Source organism: Ipomoea triloba, chromosome 4 (assembly GCF_003576645.1).
Source record: "Ipomoea triloba cultivar NCNSP0323 chromosome 4, ASM357664v1".
In the NCBI taxonomy this organism is placed as follows: domain Eukaryota; kingdom Viridiplantae; phylum Streptophyta; class Magnoliopsida; order Solanales; family Convolvulaceae; genus Ipomoea; species Ipomoea triloba.
In genome coordinates, this window is record NC_044919.1 from 33,603,830 (window position 1) to 33,621,882 (window position 18,053).

General features: G+C 37.2%; 3 protein-coding genes across 4 annotated transcripts; 1 reads left to right on the forward strand and 2 right to left on the reverse strand.

Moving 5' to 3' along the window:
- Window positions 1–623: 623 nt before the first annotated feature.
- Window positions 624–2,467, forward strand: LOC116017056 (high affinity nitrate transporter 2.6). The gene has a single exon (XM_031257569.1). The coding sequence runs from the start codon at window positions 669–671 to the stop codon at window positions 2,274–2,276; it is 1,608 nt and encodes a 535-aa protein (XP_031113429.1). The 5' UTR covers window positions 624–668; the 3' UTR covers window positions 2,277–2,467.
- A 2,183-nt stretch (window positions 2,468–4,650) lies between these two features.
- Window positions 4,651–8,625, reverse strand: LOC116017237. 2 transcript variants are annotated; one of them, XM_031257780.1, is made up of 5 exons: window positions 8,481–8,625; window positions 6,430–6,638; window positions 5,770–5,918; window positions 5,531–5,673; window positions 4,651–4,946 (listed from the first exon to the last, which is right to left on the reverse strand). In XM_031257780.1, exons 1-4 carry the CDS (start codon window positions 8,530–8,532, stop codon window positions 5,586–5,588), a joined length of 498 nt encoding a protein of 165 aa, XP_031113640.1. In that variant the 5' UTR covers window positions 8,533–8,625; the 3' UTR covers window positions 4,651–4,946; window positions 5,531–5,585. The 2 variants fall into 2 exon arrangements, with proteins under 2 accessions (XP_031113640.1, XP_031113639.1); XM_031257779.1 differs by having other exon boundaries at window positions 5,527–5,673.
- Window positions 8,626–12,791: 4,166 nt separating this feature from the next.
- On the reverse strand, window positions 12,792–17,670 carry LOC116016446 (cell division cycle protein 48 homolog). The gene is made up of 9 exons (XM_031256705.1): window positions 17,504–17,670; window positions 17,213–17,378; window positions 16,245–16,473; window positions 15,009–15,775; window positions 14,710–14,931; window positions 14,547–14,618; window positions 14,164–14,445; window positions 13,623–13,982; window positions 12,792–13,246 (listed from the first exon to the last, which is right to left on the reverse strand). The coding sequence occupies exons 1-9, from the start codon at window positions 17,629–17,631 to the stop codon at window positions 12,950–12,952; spliced, it is 2,523 nt and encodes an 840-aa protein (XP_031112565.1). The 5' UTR covers window positions 17,632–17,670; the 3' UTR covers window positions 12,792–12,949.
- Between the last annotated feature and the right edge of the window lie 383 nt (window positions 17,671–18,053).

The window sequence follows — 18,053 nt, forward strand, 5'->3', positions numbered from 1 at the left end:
TGTTTCGGTTAACACTCCTATCATTATGGGGGTGGGTTCAAGCCGACTACTATTTTATTTTTACTTTTTACAGTCAAACACATTGACTAATTTTCTATTTTATTTTTACTTTTTACAGTCAAACACATTGACTAATTTTCTGACTGAATTGTAAGCACATAGCACCCCTATTAGGTGAGATTGAACTTTTGACTTTTGGTTAAGATAGATGAGTCCTTTCTATCAATCACACCCAAGTATATGCAGCATATATTGATTTAAAAAAGTAAGTTAAAATTGTTATTCATTTCATTTTATTCTAATAAACCAAAACATATTTACCATGCAGAGTTTTTTTTTTTTTTCTTTCTCAACTGCTTTCACTATATCAAACTCATAACCTCTCAAATGAGAGAGTCACTTCCTTCGTGTTAACCACAAGGTCTTGGCCCAAAGTATATTAATTACCATTTCCCTATTTTTAGTGTGTGGAGTATTTTTCTAATATATATTTGCTGCTCCATGTGATGGCAACCTCAATGTTACGTGGGCACTTTAACAAGGTCAACTCTCTGAACACTATAAATCCCCTACCACCTTTCCCCTATGAAACACATACACACAACAACACCTTTCCCCTTTTTCAACACTACTTCTCCTAGAAGCTAGTAGAGAAAACCAAACCAAAAATGGCAGACATTGAAAGGTCTCTTGGAACCTCTGTGCATGGGTTAACCGGCAGAGAACAAACATTTGCTTTTTCTGTGGGTTCCCAAACTATTCCCAGTAACACAGCTAAATTTGACTTACCGGTTGATTCTGAGCACAAGGCCAAAGCTTTGAAAATCTTCTCATTTGCTCAGCCCCACATGAGATCTTTCCACCTTGCATGGATCTCATTCTTTACCTGCTTCATCTCCACCTTCGCCGCCGCCCCTCTCATCCCGGTCATCCGGGACAATCTCGATTTGACCCGATCCGACATCGGCAACGCCGGCGTCGCCTCCGTCTCCGGCAGCATATTCTCCCGCCTCGCCATGGGCTTCATCTGCGACCTCATCGGCCCGCGCTACGGCTGCGCCTTTCTTAACCTCATAACCGCCCCCGTCGTTTTCTCCGTCGCGTTCGTCTCGTCCGCTCCGGGCTTCATCGCCGTCCGGTTCCTCATCGGATTCTCCCTGGCAACATTCGTGTCGTGCTCCTATTGGACCAGCACCATGTTCAACGGCAAAATTATCGGGCTGGTCAACGGCGTCTCCGCCGGGTGGGGTGATATGGGCGGCGGCGCTACTCAGCTCCTAATGCCTTTCCTCTTCCACGTCCTGAAACTCGCCGGAGCTACTCCTTTCACGGCGTGGCGTATCGCGTTTTTTATCCCCGGATGGCTCCATATTATCGTCGGGATTATGGTCTTGACCCTCGGCCAGGACTTGCCGGACGGGAACCTAAGTGCGTTACGGAAAAGCGGCGATGTAGTGAAAGATAAATTTTCTAAGGTTTTTTGGTACGCTGTGAGGAATTATAGGACGTGGGTTTTCTTCTTCGTGTACGGTTACTCCATGGGACTTCAGCTCTGTATAAACAATGTAATAACGGAATACTTTTACGACAAGTTTAGCCTTAAACTCCACACAGCCGGAATTATCGCCGCATCTTTCGGAATGGCCAACTTCTTTTCCCGCCCTTTTGGCGGTTACGCCTCCGATTTTTTCGCCGCGAAATTCGGGATGAGGGGGCGGTTATGGGTGCTCTGGATCCTCCAAACCCTAGGAGGAGCCTTCTGCATATGGCTAGGCCGAGCCGAATCGCTCCCTGTAGCCATTACCGCCATGGTTCTGTTCTCCATCGGAGCTCAGGCCGCGTGCGGGGCCACCTACGGAATCATCCCGTTCGTTTCCCGGCGATCACTGGGGCTGATCTCCGGGCTCACCGGCGCCGGAGGCAACTTCGGCGGCGGGTTAACGACGTTTCTGTTCTTCTCGAGCTCGAGATTCTCTACTGCCACGGGGATAACGTGGATGGGGGTGATGGCCGTGGTTTGTACTCTCCCGGTGGCGTTCATCCATTTTCCGCAGTGGGGAAGCATGTTTTTTGCGGCGTCCGAGGACGAGAAACGCGACGAGGAATATTACTATGAAGGGGAATGGAATGAGGAGGAGAAGCTGAAGGGTTTGCACCAAGGAAGCGTTAAGTTTGCAGAGAACAGCCGGTCGGAACGTGGAAAGAAGAGAACGTCGGCGACAGTATCTGCCGCAGTTACTCCGCCTCAGGCCACTCCGATACACGGACAAGTTTAATCAATATAATATATGATGAATAAAACTCAAGAAATTCTTATTTCCAGTTACTTGGATTATGGAGTAGATGTCGTACGGAATATGATTGGTTGTAGTAGTTACGTTGTACGTAGTATGGATGTATGATGACTGAATAACCATGATACCGTACGTACAAGTGTGTACCTTTGTCTTCTGTAACAAAATATATATAAAAATAATCAGTTTATCATTACTATATTTTGTGGAATTTATTATAATTTATTTTTAAGTTATAAATAAGATAGATAAAGAAGTGTTAGTAAGAACTAGCAGTAGACTTCTTCTCCCCTTTCTACTTTTTTCTCTCCTTTTGTTTGTACTTTCTTTGCATTCTGTTTTATAGAGACCAGGCGTAGGAAGGTGAGGTACATATTTCCCGGCATGCGGAAAAAAATCTTTCAAAAGACGAGTAAGGGACGGGGAGAGGGAGGCTCTCGAAACTAAATGAGCCGAAAGAGCATGAGAATTAGCACCATTCATACGAGTGTTTTTGTCGCTATAAACTCTGCTTGGTAAAAACATGAAGGATTTAATATAATAGCTTATTTTGAAAAGTTATTAAGTAACATTTCAATATAAGTTAGTAAGTATTTGCTTTTAAACTTAGCTTTTAGCTTTAAACTAGTTATGTATACCAAATAGAGCTCACACTATTTTCATAGTCTTTTAATTTTAATTTAGTCCATATATAACTCTTAGAAAGAAAAAAAAAAAAAGGTAATATTTAATTTTACGTAGAGATTTTTTTTTGCTCCCAGTATGACTTTGTATCTATATTTCATAACATCTTATATGCTTAATACGGATTCATAATATTTATAATAAATTATATTAGTGATTTTTTCGTGGGTGTGTAATATACATAAAAAATATGATAATCAAATTAATTTTAATAATATGTAATGTATTAAAAAATTTGGACATAAAAATCTTATTGATTGTTTTTTGCTCCAAAAGCCACACAAACTGGATAGGAATATAGAAATATAAATACAACTGGCCTGAACACTGAATACTTAATTTCTGTTTAATTAATACCAATAATATATTACTATAATAATCAGAACACAAATCCCCATACACAAAAATTAAATACTAATCTTGGTCAACGGTGGAGGGCATCAAAGCATCAAACCGTACGACATTAGATTATTTGAGATTTCTGGTCATCCGTACTTATTTAGTACTTTTCGTGGTTAGTACTGGTTATCAAATTAGGTCTAGATTCCTCCTTTGTCTCACCATCAACTTATATATGTTACCTCTGATCTGTCACATTTTATACTACTTAAATGGTTACTTTTATTAAAATTTTAATATCCTAATTTTATTTTTAAATTTAAAAATTAAACATTACCCTCTTTTTTTTTTCAAGAATCACATATTACAGTATTTTAAAAAAAATGTTTAATGTAACAATAGGAATTAAATTGGGTTGACATTCAAATAATAAAATTGGGTTAAATAACTATTTTTTGAGAAATTCCCAAGTTGTTTCACATTTCAAATATTTATATTATTATTTTTTTTTGGAAATTTCCAAGTTGTTTCACATTTCAAATTCTTGGATTTCTGATCTGACTTTTGTTTAGAAGTCAATGCTTTTGTTGCTGGCCACCTTAATTTTCAAATGATTATTAGCTCCCAGTATGACTTTATAACAGCTAGCAGGTGGTGGGCGTTAGGATTAGTTAGTTTTGTTAAGTTGTTACAATAATATTGATTTTATCGTCTGATCTGATAGATGATAAGCATGGACTTTGATCACACTACACCTATGACCTATCCCTACTCGTGTGTAATGTTGACGGCAAACAAGTCAATCAAAACACCCAATACATAAATACTACTTGGTTCTAAACTTCTAATTACTATAAGATTAGTTATAATCTTACGATTATTATTGTGTATTGTTCAATGATAGATAATTGTATCGATAGGTTGGAGTGTAACTATGACGAAATGTTGGATTTGATCGATAGGTACGGTTGGTTTAAGATGACAAAATGGATTTGAAGATAACAAGTTGAGTTAGGGGTGAAGTGGAGCTCGTGGGAGATTAGTTGAGGCACGAGGATCTACTAGATCAAGCTAGAAGGCTAGTGCAATGTTGGTAGGGGCGGAGAATTGAAGAAATGAATTGTTTGAGTTCTAAATTCCTAATTAGTTAGGCTATCCATATGTTACATCACAAAATTTACAATTATACACCATTTACTCTTCATCTATGCATTTACTCATAAGCTAATTTTCGATTTTGTCTTCAACTCGAAAAAACCTAGCTACTATGCCCGCAACTTGTTTAGTTTAATCTCGTGAGTCGACTCTAAAAATAAAAAAGCTTTAGCAGCCATTTTCAAAACGGAAGGAAATCTTAAAATATGGATTAGATGAAAGTACAAACAAGTTGAACAGTGAAGAGATAAGATATGAAAAGCAAGAAGGCAAGCAAAGGCACATGCATCATATGATGCACGCCTGATAAGTTGACCGCGTAGCTTACAACTCAATCAAAGCCGCCATTGATGCCCTGCACTAATAGCTCCCATAGAGTCAAACAACGCCTCCCAGTCCCAGAGACTTAAATTATAATTTTAAGGATAAACGATGGCGCCTATCCGACGTATACAGTGAAGCGCTTATTCATGCCTGCGTGTATCAGATCATGAGAGAGAGAGAGAAAAAGAGTAAATATAAACTATATAATAAGCATAAAAGAATGGAAGAACAGCGGTAGTTAGCATTTAGAAATGATTCCTGGATTTAAAATAATGGCAATATGATTTGCTGTGTGCACAAACTCCGCCTAATCCTACGCGAACCCATGTCTGGTGTTACATGAAAACATTAAACAACCATGCAAGTTGAGCTAATAAATAATCAAAATATCGATCATGTGCTCGTTTTAATTGTATGTCAGCAGATGAGATGAATAGAAAACAGAAATCTGAAATCTCAATCAGGCTGCTTAATTACACGAGCTCAAGGACCGATCGAGTATATGCACAAGTGTTTCAGAGTGTTTATCTGTCCTCATACCTATTGTTTATGCATTCATTTCCTCATCTGCTAATTGGAATCAAAACTTAAAGAACTGAGCATGCAACTTCGGCTGCTCTGACTAGCTAGCTAGCATACTGACAAATTAAAAAACGAAATTCGATGCACATGTATGGATGTGTAATATTTAGGATGTAAGTACAAAGAGGGATCAGGATTCAGTTCTTACGTACTGCCCATAGATTCCAATTGCATCGTTCTTGTGTTGTTGAAGATAAAGGCATGTAATTACAAACTAATCTTCCCAATGCCCGAGCATAAACTACAAGAACGGGACGCATTGCACTTGGTGCAGTAGCTCCACTTTTTGGGAAGCCTGTTGAGATGTTAGTTATAGATACGTTCGTATAAGTTTACACTTTAAAGAGATAACGCAACTGGTTTCAAGAATACGACGAGGTGGAAGATTTACCCTGCAGTATATCTGGTTGCAGCGTTCTTTGACATCATTCTTGCCCTTTCAGCACTTTCATCAGACAGCTTTTTCGGTACAAACCCTTCACCATTGCACTCTGGACAAATGCCAGAGCCACCGCAATCTTCACAAATCTTCGTTGGGGCCTGTCTATTGAACACATTAGTACTAGAGAAAATCATTTCGGTAGAATGGGTAAGCATTACATCCAAGAATAAAGAAACTATTCTGTTTCTAAGGAGGTCACCAAATTTTTCTTCATTATTCCATTAAAAACCAAATGGTTATACACAACTAGTGAACATTACTACGCCTACAAACAAAACCAATATCTTAGTGATCATTGCATATTTGTCCTTTTTCATTTCTGAAACAGATCAATGTTCCACTCAAACTGGAGCATATAACTGGCAAGGCTAAATATTTTTTCAATATGCAGTCAACTAGAAGAATGTCCACTCTAGGAAAACATTTAATTGGATACGGTTATTCAAATTTTCTTCTCATGAATAATGATATGCAGCATATATATTATCAACACAAAATTATCATATTAAGCTTACAGTAGTTGAAGACCAAATTGATAATTTTGCGATAGTCAAGGGGCGATTTTGGTTATTAACTCTCTAGTAATTTATTTGCAGTTTTCAGGTGCACCTCAATTTCTGCAGAAGCTTTGGTCCTTCTTACGAGCAGAGTAGCAGCCGCCCCAACTACTGTGGCAGCAACTGCAATAGAGGCTGCTGTTTCTGGTAATGCAGAAGAGATTTTCAGTTTTTTTCCCACTTGAGCTTTTGACTTCTTGGCATTAGGGGAACCAATGCTTCTATGGAATGAGTAAGAATCGCTGCACTTGGATGCCCTAGCTGCAATAGAGATTAAAATTAAGAGTGGGCAAGTGGGTTTGATAAACTACTAACTTGAGCAGCTTTTTATACACTTATCTGAACTTGCTATACAGTACAAAATCCAAAATTATCTAAGGGGTAGTTTGACCAAGCTGAGTAGTTGTAAGCGCTTGGTATCAGAGCAGTTACACCTTCGCTACTAGCTATAGCTTTTGGCGTAGTTGTAAGCGCTTAATCCTGAAAGCTAGTCTGTGTTAACTACTGTATTCAATTCCTACCTGAAGATAACCAATGCATGCTTTTTTAATCAACTTCCACGCCGCAAAACAAGAAGGTTCAACCAAAGTCATTCTTTTTTAGTACATCACAGTCGGTCCTCATGTGCACATCTTTATTATATTGAGCAATGAGTTTGGTAATTTTCAGTTTCTCTGACAACACCAAACAATTTTCTATATACAAATATCCTAAAACTTGTCATGTAAGTCTCACTCATTAACCTACTTACATTCCAAAAACATAAGGTAAGACTTAAGAGCCCCATTTCACGGTTGCACTTACAGCCAGTACAACCTTTTATACAGGATATTTACTTGCTCCAAAAACATTTATGTACCACAACTTTCACAAAACAATCAAAGTTAAAATAAACAGTCCACTAAATACAATATGGCTAGTGTCTGAGTTTACTGAATTTGATTACCCCTAGTTACCCTTTGCTTTCCAACTGCCAACTTTTAATGGGAACTAATCTAACAGTCCCGGCCAGCCTGTGCCCCTGCTCTGCCATAAGAGATGACCCATATTCTTAATGCAGGTTGCGGAACCTTTTATTTCCCCACTTAAATTGCAATTACTATGCACACTGAATTCTTTATGGGCAAACCCTCTTAAACCTTAGGACAATGGACCTGTAATATCAATTTCACACTGAATTCTATAGGACAAACTCCTCAAATCACTTGGGCAATTTCAAGGTCAATATTAATAAGCAGACTACCAAGTGTTGGTTAAAAGCTACATTTCAACCGCTTCTTTTTGCATTAATAAATCTCTTTTACATTGCTTCCAACTCTGCAAGAATCCCAAGGCGCATTTCTCATAAGCCGTGAGTTAACTGAAGCCAATACAAACAAGTAGCTTTTTATCTTTCCAGTCAGCTTATCGTATTTGACTATTTGTTAAGCAACTAGATTGTGAAGCTGATTCAATTTATAATAGCTTGGGTAAGATGAAAGTGAAAATGAGCAGTCCACTAAATACAGTTGATCTAACTGGTGAGTTTACCGAATTTGATTACTCTCAGTTACCCTTTGGAACCCAGTAACTCTGAGCACCAAAAGGAACCAAAAAGTAAGAAACCAGTGTTACTAACAGTTCAAGTTTTGACTTTTAATGGGAATTCTTGAACTACCTGGAAACTAATCTAACAACTAACAACCCTTGCCAACTCTGCCATGAAAGATGACCCCATATTCTTAATGGGTAACCTTCTATTTTCCCACTTAAATTGCAAGTGCTAGACATGAAATTTTCACCAATATCCACTAAATTCTATATGGACAAACCCCTTAAATCATCTAGGCTATAACCTTTAACATCAAGCCACACAGCATTCTATAGGGACAACCTCCTTAAACCACATGAGCAATACCCTTTAATATCAATATTAATACACAGACTACCCAAGTGTTCCTTAAAAACTACATTTCAACCACCTTTTTGCATTAATAATCTCTTTTATACAAGGAAATTGCAAGGATAGAAGAATAAAAATGCAATTTTTAGCACAAAAGTTTCAGACTTTACATATAATTAAAAGAAAGGGAAGTGAAAAGGGCTGAGGGTATACAGTCTTACCTGTATTAAAGAAGACAAAATGTGGAGAAAGAGCCTGCAATCTTAGCTCCATTTCTTGTAAATTGGAATGAAATTCCGGGATTACTTTAGCGTTAGAGCCTCTGCGGCTGTGGTGCGACTGTCTCAGTAGAGCACTTCAGCCTTGTCAGCATTACTGAAAACTATGATAAGATATTAAAAAATCTGTTCTTTTCTTCCATTTGTTCTAAGAAAGGCACACAAGGCAATTTTCTCATCGATAGATTTTCGTAAATAAAAATAAATAAGATATTAAATTATATAAAATCTTTTGGCCTTTTTAAATCTAAGTTAATTTTTTTATATTTTTATTTTTTCATTTATATTTTACTTAGGCTGTAGTGTGTGCTTATAAATTTTATTTTAAAAAAATGTAAATTAAAACAACATTAAACAACAGAAAAATGGTTAAATATGCCCCTAAACTTTACACAAAAAGTCAATCAAGCATCTAAACTTTTAAAAAATGCAATTAAACCCAACATATCAAATTGATTCAATGAAACCCAAGAATCGGTAAATGACATGTTATTACATGTCATTTAATTTCCGGCGACGACCAACGCCATCTTCGGCGGAAGGCTACCAAAAGGTCGTCTTCTCCTGGAGAAGGTGACCGGAAATGGCACCTTCTCTCGAGAAGGCGACCTCAGGTCGCATTCTCCGGCGAGAAGGCGACTTTTTGGGCACCTTTCGTCGGAGATGGCGATTGAGTTGTCACCGGAAATTAAATAACCTGTGATCATTTGCCAATTTTACCGGTTTTTAACATATTGTCAAATTTATTTTTTTAAAGAAATAATTTTAAATAAAACAATTCTTTAAAAAAAAAAAAACATTTCGTCTCCTGCCAAAGACGAAGAGACCGTCGTCTCCAAGGCTAGAGACGAAGGTCCATTCGCCTCCAATGCCGGGGACAAAGGTCCCTTCATCTCTAGTGTCAGAGACTATGTTTTTTTTTTTTAATTTATTTAATTTTTTATTTAAATTATTTTTAAAAGATATTTTTAAATTTGATAACCTGTTGGCTACTTGGCTGTTAAAAACTGACAAAATTGATAAATTAGACTAATTGCAAGAAATGAGCTAATTTAAAGACTCAATTGTAATTTTTTTAAGTTCAGTGACCTAATTGCATTGTCATGTGCATTTCGGTAGTCTATTTTGACCCTTATTCCTATAATATATTTGCAACTATGATAGCATCATTGGCACATTAAATGAGTTTTCACAAGTTTAGTTTGAACAATAATTATTGGCATTCATTGTGGAGCTCAACTCGGGTACACACATTTGGTCATTTGGTTATATGCAATATAATATAATGCTGAAGTGTGTCTCCCCACACGTACGGACACCGCCAAACTATTTGCATTGCTAAGTGAATTAAGGTAAGCAGGTAAATAAATGGAAGTATTTAAGAAGAACAGATGGAATATTAATCCCAGAAAACAGCGCAGCAAGCAGCTTCAATTCGTGTATGTACGTTAGCCATGGCAGATGAGATCAGAAACGGGTGAGGCGAGTTGGTTGTAGTTACAACATTAATTTAAGGACGGAAGGCGGCTTGTGATGTGAAAAAGCATGCACGTGCATTATATTATTAATTTGTACATCAGATTTCGTAATGCATCTTGCAGCTCATCTACCTTCATTTCTGGGTAAATCTCAAAATCGAGAGACAGGGTGTTGAATTTGACCTCTCAAGCCTCCGCTCAACAATTATCTAGTCACTGGATACTGGACTTAACCTTGGGTATTATAATTTGCAACAGTGGATAGGCTTGAAAATTTGTGATTTGATTTTTGAATGCTTGAAATCTTGTATTATAGTTTATTTTATTTTTTAGACTTAAAATCCGCAATCTTATCCGCATCTAATCCGTTAATATCCGCTATTAACGGATTGAATTAGATGTGAATGGGAATGAGATTTTTCAAATCTACCTTTAACAGATTGGATGTGAATTTACCTCAAATCTGTTCCACACTTACCCGGCCGGACGATGTCATTGTTAATAACTAAGTATTTATATGTTTTGTTGTAGTTGCATGCATGTAACGTACGATAATAATAATAATAGAGTTGAAGCTAGCATTGAGTATTAGTAGGAAGTGGTTGATAGGGTGGATGTTTTTGGACGTTAGTTTGTTGCTGTCCAAGAAATTAAAAGCAGTAATGGCTCATTAAACATCCATTAATTCTTTGCTTGAAATGTGTCATGCATATACGCATCTACTCTTCTCAACTTAATAATGTTGAGATACCGTACATACATCTCTATATATACTTTTTTTTAACCAAATACTAGCCATCCTTCTTAAATCCTAGTTTTTTTTTTTTGTTTTTTGGAATAAGCATCAAATTAATTATCTAGTTAGACACGAAAATACAATTAGGCTATAAGTTCAAAACAATTACTTGATATAGGTCATTTTATCCTCTCAATTAATTTTTCTTGGGACGGAAGGACATGCTCACATGTCACAAGGAGCCAACGCAAATTTTTCATAGGGGTGGAGGACCATAGCTCACAATGCAAGGAGCCCATCACAAATTTAACCTGAACTGGGAGGGCAAATAACCTGTACTCACAAAAAACACACCATATTAAGTGTAACTCTCACACTAAAGTTATCAAAGTTATTGTATCTTTACTTACAAATTAATTGAGTTGCCCTACACAAGCATATTAACTTACTGTAATTATTTTGGAGGGGTTATATTTATATAATATGTGTATGTGGAAAATGGGAAATAAAGCTAGGCAGGAGAGAAAAATAAATGAATTAAATTCAATGACAGAACTTCACGAGCAACCTCACCTTCCCTCTGATGGGCACAGTCAAAATTCAAAAAGACACCACCCTCCATCCACCTCACCTCACCCGGCCCATGATCTCTATTCACTATTCATTATCATAGTACTGTCCCAATTACCACGAACCCCTTCCCCCCTCTATTCTCTCCACTGCGCTAGCTAGCAATGAGCTGGGCCATAACACCTCCCCGCCTGCATGCTCACGAGACTATTTAACTTCAATTCCCCTCTTCTCCTTCCTTATAACCATTGCACCTCACCTCTCTTTTTCCCTAACATACACATAGAGAGATCAGATCGACAAACTATCCTATCATGTCTACTTCTTTGAGCAAACTGGTTTTTTGGTGCATTTTGGTGTGTGCGGTGTTGTTGCATGAAACCACGGTGGCTATTCGGGATGTTCCCACTACGAGTTCTCCGTCTAGGGCAACAGAGGATTCCGTGGCTGGTGGTGCAGAGTATGTGACGCTGAAGCCACATTTGAGGAACAAGCGCCCACTGTTTCATGGGAAGGAGATAAAGAATTGTCTGCCCAAGGGGTTTAGGCATGCTTCTGCGCCTAGTCGTTACGTTAACTATCACATTTTTGGGTCTCTGGATTGCTCTCCTGATACTCATCGTGCCAACAAACCGTAAAGAACAACGTAGAAGCTGATCGAAATTAAAGGTGATACGGTGTTGTTTGGAGTGGGATCGATATATAATAAGTAAGCATGTTACCACCAGCTACAGTGGCTTGCAAGTTTTGACTTTTTAATGCCTTCATTTCTTTCTGTATTTTAACTTTCCCCTGTCCCAGGGGAATGGTTTTTTTTTTTTGAGTGAATAGTATCTTATATTGAAAATAATCAAAAGATACATGAATGAAAATATTCATTATCATTTTAATGAATTTCCCTGCCTAGCTGCTCTAGTTTTTGTTTCAATTTCGTTTGCTATATTTTACTTGTTCTAGAAATTTAAAGAAAATATTTACTGGACTCCTGTTATATATTCCTAAATTTTTACCCTTTCTCACAAGTTGTTTGTCACATCATTGAGTATGTATAGTAGAACTCGAAATTTTCACAAGTTTCATCATTGAGTATGTATAGTAGAACTCGAAATTTTCACAAGTTGTTTTCACATCAGGGAGTATGTATAGTAGAATTCAAAATTTAATTGCATTGTAAGTTACATTGGACTTGTTTTTTCTTTTTGTTTTTTTTTTTTTTTTGGACAATAGTGGTACAAAACAAATGAAGAACCCATCTATTAGTCTATTACCATATCCAACTAATCAACTCAGTAATACTTTGATGTATAATTATTTTTAAAATTTTTAACAATACAATAAATGTATTCTGACAATTCACAAACAACGTCATGATTTCAAATTCAACTACAATTATGGTTACAGAAATAAATGTTTTAGGCAAAACAAGTCAGTCATGAAAAGCAATGCAAAGCTGATAGGAATCCATAGTGGTAGTCGTATAAATCAAAGCATAGAAGAATGCATTATCATGTCTTCAATATTTTAAAAAGAGTTTATCAGGTAATTAAGGTGTAAAATAACAAAATAGCATTGCGAAGTTGGAAAGAAGGTCAGTGCAAACTACATATAGATTAGAACATGTAAAACCTCTAACTATACAAGTCGTCTTCGTCAGCAGCAGCATTAGAAGTTGCAAATGGATCAGATCCAGAAGCCGCGCCAGCTCCCCCTGACTCTGCAAACCGGAATTCAGTTCCAAATCCTCGAGACTGCTGCAAGGTCTGAGCAAATGCTTGATATTTCCGTATATCGGCATCACTGACACTGCGACGAGCATACTTCATAGACTCCTCAAAATGTGCTGGCTTAATCTCAGACACTTCATCATCATCGTCCTCATCCATGGAGTCTGGATTCTCTGCCCTCCTTTTCTCCCTCTCTATATCCTGCAATGATGAGTGACAATGGAAGATATAATATTCCAACAGTGAATAATATATGTATATCACAATCATGACACTTCCTCAAAAATGAGTGACGTTTTCCAACAGATCAAAGATTAGATGGTTGTTTCACTTGTTTGTTTGGCTCTGGACAAACTTGGTGAACTAAATTTGGATGAATTTATTCTCAATTTAAGCTCCAAGAACAAAGAACACTTTTTAGTTGGGATTGGCACACAAGAGGTAGAACAATTGAAGCAGAGGACAGCAGAATATAAGCTTGCCAGATAAGCACAGGATGTTGAGACAGAAAATCAAATTTAAAAATTTATATTTTCAGAACTAAAACTTGAAAAATTAAATGAAATTGAGGACATACTTTCTCAATGTTCTCCCTTATGGCATATTTGCAGGCCCGTTGGCAGATCTCAGTAATATCAGCTCCACTGAATCCATGAGTGTATTTTGCAAGAGCTCTCAAATCAACATCTTTCGAAAGAGGAGACTTTCTAAGGCAAGCCTTGAAGATCTGATGGCGTGAATCTTCATCAGGAAGAGGAATATAAATTAACTGATCAAGTCGGCCAGGGCGAAGAAGAGCAGGATCAATTATATCAGGTCTATTCGTAGCCCCAATTATGAAAACAGTCTTCTTTGCAGTCATGCCATCCATTTCAGTCAGAAGTTGGTTAAGAACTCGATCAGCTGCACCACCAGCATCTCCAACACTGCTTCCCCTCTGCAAGAATTCCAAGGTACATTTCTCATAAGTCGTGAGTTAACCCTTTCTTTTATACTTCCACTCACCTTATCAAAGTATTTATTAATTAATTACATTATGAATCTAATTCAATTCATCATAGCTTTCCTAAAATTACTCTTATCAAAGACAACATGAACAAAAAGGAGAGCAAAAATACCTGAGTGGCAATAGAGTCAAGCTCATCAAAGAACAGAACACATGGGGCTGATCCTCTAGCCTTGTCAAAAATTTCTCGAACATTGGCCTCACTCTCTCCAAACCACATGGTAAGCAATTCTGGCCCTTTAACACTAATGAAGTTGGCTTGACATTCGTTTGCTATTGCCTTGGCCAGTAGAGTTTTTCCACATCCTGGGGGACCATAGAAAAGAACACCTTTGGAAGGTGACATGCCAAATTTCTCGAATTTCTCTGGATGTTCCACAGGATATTGAACAGTCTACATGATAGGTAGAGGTTAGATCAAAGCACATCTCCCAGCCATACTGTAAAAAAGAGCATTAAAAAGTTCAAAAGTCTACAGAATCTGGTTTACATTACCTCTTGAAGCTCTCTCTTAACATTTTCAAGGCCTCCGATATCTTCCCAGCTGACATTGGGCACTTCAACAACCTGAAATTCAAAAACAAAAGCAGTAAAAAAAGTAAAGCATGCCACATCCAGACATCATGTCACAACAGAAACATTTCAACAGCAAACTTACTGTCTCACGCAAAGCAGAAGGATTGCTTGTTCCAAGAGCAGTTTGGAAGTGTTCATTTGTAACGGCCATGGAATTCAAAATCTCAGCATCAATTGTTTCATCCTCTAGATCAATGACATCCATCTTTTCTCTAATGCATTGAAGTGCAGCTTCAGTGCAGAGAGCAGCAAGATCAGCACCAACATATCCATGAGTGTCTTTAGCAATTCTCTCCAGATCAACCTAACAAATAAAGAAATAATTGCCAATCAAAATTTATTCCCAGGCAGAGTAAACTTAAAACAATGAGTGAGCCTTACATCTTCAGCAAGCTTCATATTCTTGGTATGAATGCGAAGAACTTCAAGACGTCCAACTTCATCTGGAACACCAATGTCTATTTCCCTGTCAAACCTACCAAATCTCCTGAGAGCAGGATCAATACTGTTGGGACGATTTGTAGCTCCAATAACTATAACATGAGCACGGGATTTCAGTCCATCCATTAGAGTCAATAGTTGTGAGACAATTCTTCTCTCAACTTCACCATGTGTCTTCTCCCGCTTGGGGGCAATTGAATCAATTTCATCAATAAATATGATAGATGGTGCATTCTTTTCAGCCTCTTCAAATGCCTTCCTAAGATTGCTTTCACTCTCTCCAGCTAACTTGGACATAATTTCTGGACCATTGATACAGAAGAAAAATGCACCAGTTTCATTAGCAACAGCTCTTGCTATAAGTGTCTTTCCCGAACCAGGAGGGCCATAAAGCAAAATCCCCTTGGGTGGTTTCACACCAATTGATTTGAAAAGTTGGGGATGCCTCAACGGCAGCTCGACCAATTCACGAATTTGAGCCATTTGTTTTCTTACTCCACCAACATCATCATAGCCAACTTCATCAAGTCTATCCTCATCCTCCCTCTTCACTGGTTCCCCCTCACAGAATATTTCAGTGTCTGGAGCAACAACACAATATTCCCCAGGATCAGTTTCAATGACCTTGAATTCCACACTTCTCATCCCTCCTCTAACAAGGAAATGGTCTCCTTTCCTCAAAGGTCGATATGCTTCCATAAAGTAAGCTGCATAAAATGTTAATAATTATTAAATTAAATCAACTTGAATAAAACATACAAAAATCAATATTTTTCCTCATAATCGCAAACATAATTTGGCAAAGAAAACCAAGGAAGCATGGAGAATTTTTTACACTCACCAAACATTATTTACACCATTTAAAACTATACCAACAGAAAGATTGATAAAGGAAACTTCAACTATTGCAAAAGATTTACAGGCCTCCTTATAGAAAATAAGGAAATAAAGCACAAATTTAGAGTTTTATCATGCATTGTAAAGGTAACAAAGGCAACATGGTAACAGATAAGCAAGATAACTACTTTTGACAATGTAAATTTTGATCTGGTAGATTTGCATATAGATACACCTTGGCCGCTTCTCAGTAACAAAACCACTAGCATAGGAATTTATTTAGCTCAAACTAAAGCAAATCATTATTACAACGAATGGTTAATTGGGTAAAACACTTACGTTTCAAATATGACTCAAAAAGATCTCCAGTAACCCCTTCAATTGTATCATCTATGGGAAGTATGTGCACACGCTTCCCATACTTAACATCTGGACACTGGTGTACAGACACAACATCTCCAAGCCGGACCCTCAAATTTGTCCGGACAACTTTGTTCATCCTAATCTTTGGTTCTTCACACGTGTCATCAGCAAGGGCAATAACCACAGTATCTTTCCTTTTCTTGCCCTAGAAAATAAATGAGTTAAAAGAAAACCCAATCAGGAGTATCCAAATATGGCATGCAAACCACACATCCAGAAAATCCAGACCTAATACCATTTCAACTGGTTTGTTTATGCACAAGTTATATGCCACGAAAGCCATATTAGAAAAATCTTCTAGCCTGTGAACTTATCTTACATCCACTATAAGTCAAAATGGACCATAAAATAAATAATAGTCCATAATAAATTGATGAAGTAATCATGTAAAATAGTAGGATTTTTCCACCAGGTTTGAAGGAAAAAGAATATAATTTCATGGAAAACCAGAATGCACATTCCAGAAGTTGAGCAAACATTTGTGTAAATGTTCATATTTACCTATATCCATGCAAAAAAAAAAGAGGGGAAAGAAAACAAAAAATACACACATACACATTATAGATAACCCTGACCCTTTTCACATTATGAGTTTCAAGTTATTAGTAGTTAGGTCACATTAAATGATGATATGGAGATGCAACAAACATGCTTACATTAATATTTCTGAATCCAGACAATAGTCTCTTATACAGTTTCTGAATTACTAACTTGCTGTTTCTAAATTTATGCACAGGCAAATTAAAAAATACTTTTCTTTTAAAAGGATAAACTATTACGGAGCACTTGGTAATATGATATACAAATTCTAGGATGGAGAAACCCTAGCAATCCATAATTCGAAAAGATTTGAAACGAGCTTAATTTAGGGAAAAGAATGTTACCTTAATCAGAATTGTGTCCCCGCGGAAGAGCTGGAGCTTCTCCATGGTGGCGGGGTGTAGAGCAACGACAGAGTTATCATCGTTAACCGCCTCGTCAACGACAAGCCTATTCGGCGCCTTCTTCCTCTCCAAAATCGCTGTAGAGAAATCCTTCTTAGTACTTTTCCTGCAACAAGAGAAAAACACAGAACCGCATAAGACAATCGAAGCAAAACGACGATCGTTTCGGAGTCAAAATTCCCCCAATTCGTCGACCAAGAACACACGTAAGCTGAAAGAGAAAGAACTCACGAGTCGGATGACTCGGCCTGGTGACTCATCTTCGATCTAGATTCTTGAACGGGGAAGACGAAATTGAGATATTTCGCAGGAGAAGAAGCGAGAACTGATGAGTGCGCGATGAGAAGGGGGTAGGACATGTAGAGACTTTTATAGATAGGGCCGGACGCCGTAGTTCTGTATTAACTACTCCGTATTAAGCATGCAATTAGTATTCCATTAGGAAAATGATTATGTACTTCTTAATTGATACAGAATTGGATTCAGAATGGAAATTGGAATTAAATTCTTTATAATTGTAATAAATTTAAGTTTAAAAAAAAAGTCTCTTTTGTTTAATGATACTGTATATAACAATTGAAATTAAAATAAAAATCTATATTCTATAATACATATACGAATTAAAAAATAATACACATCTAAATTCTAAGAAAAGTGTCCTGACAACTATGACAAACTATTTTATAGTCACTTTTAATTTTCATTCTTATCTTCAAAAATGGCAAACAAAATGCTCTTCAATCCTTGTCCATTGTTATCAATACAGTATATCACAAAGTAC

Excerpts from the sequence above, each read along its gene's own strand:
- LOC116017056 (XM_031257569.1), top strand. The coding sequence starts at position 669 with ATGGCAGACATTGAAAGGTCTCTTGGAACCTCTGTGCATGGGTTAACC.
- LOC116017237 (XM_031257780.1), bottom strand. The coding sequence starts at position 8,532 with ATGGAGCTAAGATTGCAGGCTCTTTCTCCACATTTTGTCTTCTTTAAT. Across the intron at positions 6,639-8,480 it reads TTTTGTCTTCTTTAATACAG|CTAGGGCATCCAAGTGCAGC; the intron begins GTAAGACTGTAT and ends TCTCTATTGCAG. Across the intron at positions 5,674-5,769 it reads GCAACCAGATATACTGCAGG|GCTTCCCAAAAAGTGGAGCT; the intron begins GTAAATCTTCCA and ends ACATCTCAACAG.
- LOC116016446 (XM_031256705.1), bottom strand. The coding sequence starts at position 17,631 with ATGTCCTACCCCCTTCTCATCGCGCACTCATCAGTTCTCGCTTCTTCT. Across the intron at positions 13,983-14,163 it reads TTGACTCTATTGCCACTCAG|AGGGGAAGCAGTGTTGGAGA; the intron begins GTATTTTTGCTC and ends GAATTCTTGCAG. Across the intron at positions 13,247-13,622 it reads TAAGGGAGAACATTGAGAAA|GATATAGAGAGGGAGAAAAG; the intron begins GTATGTCCTCAA and ends TCATCATTGCAG.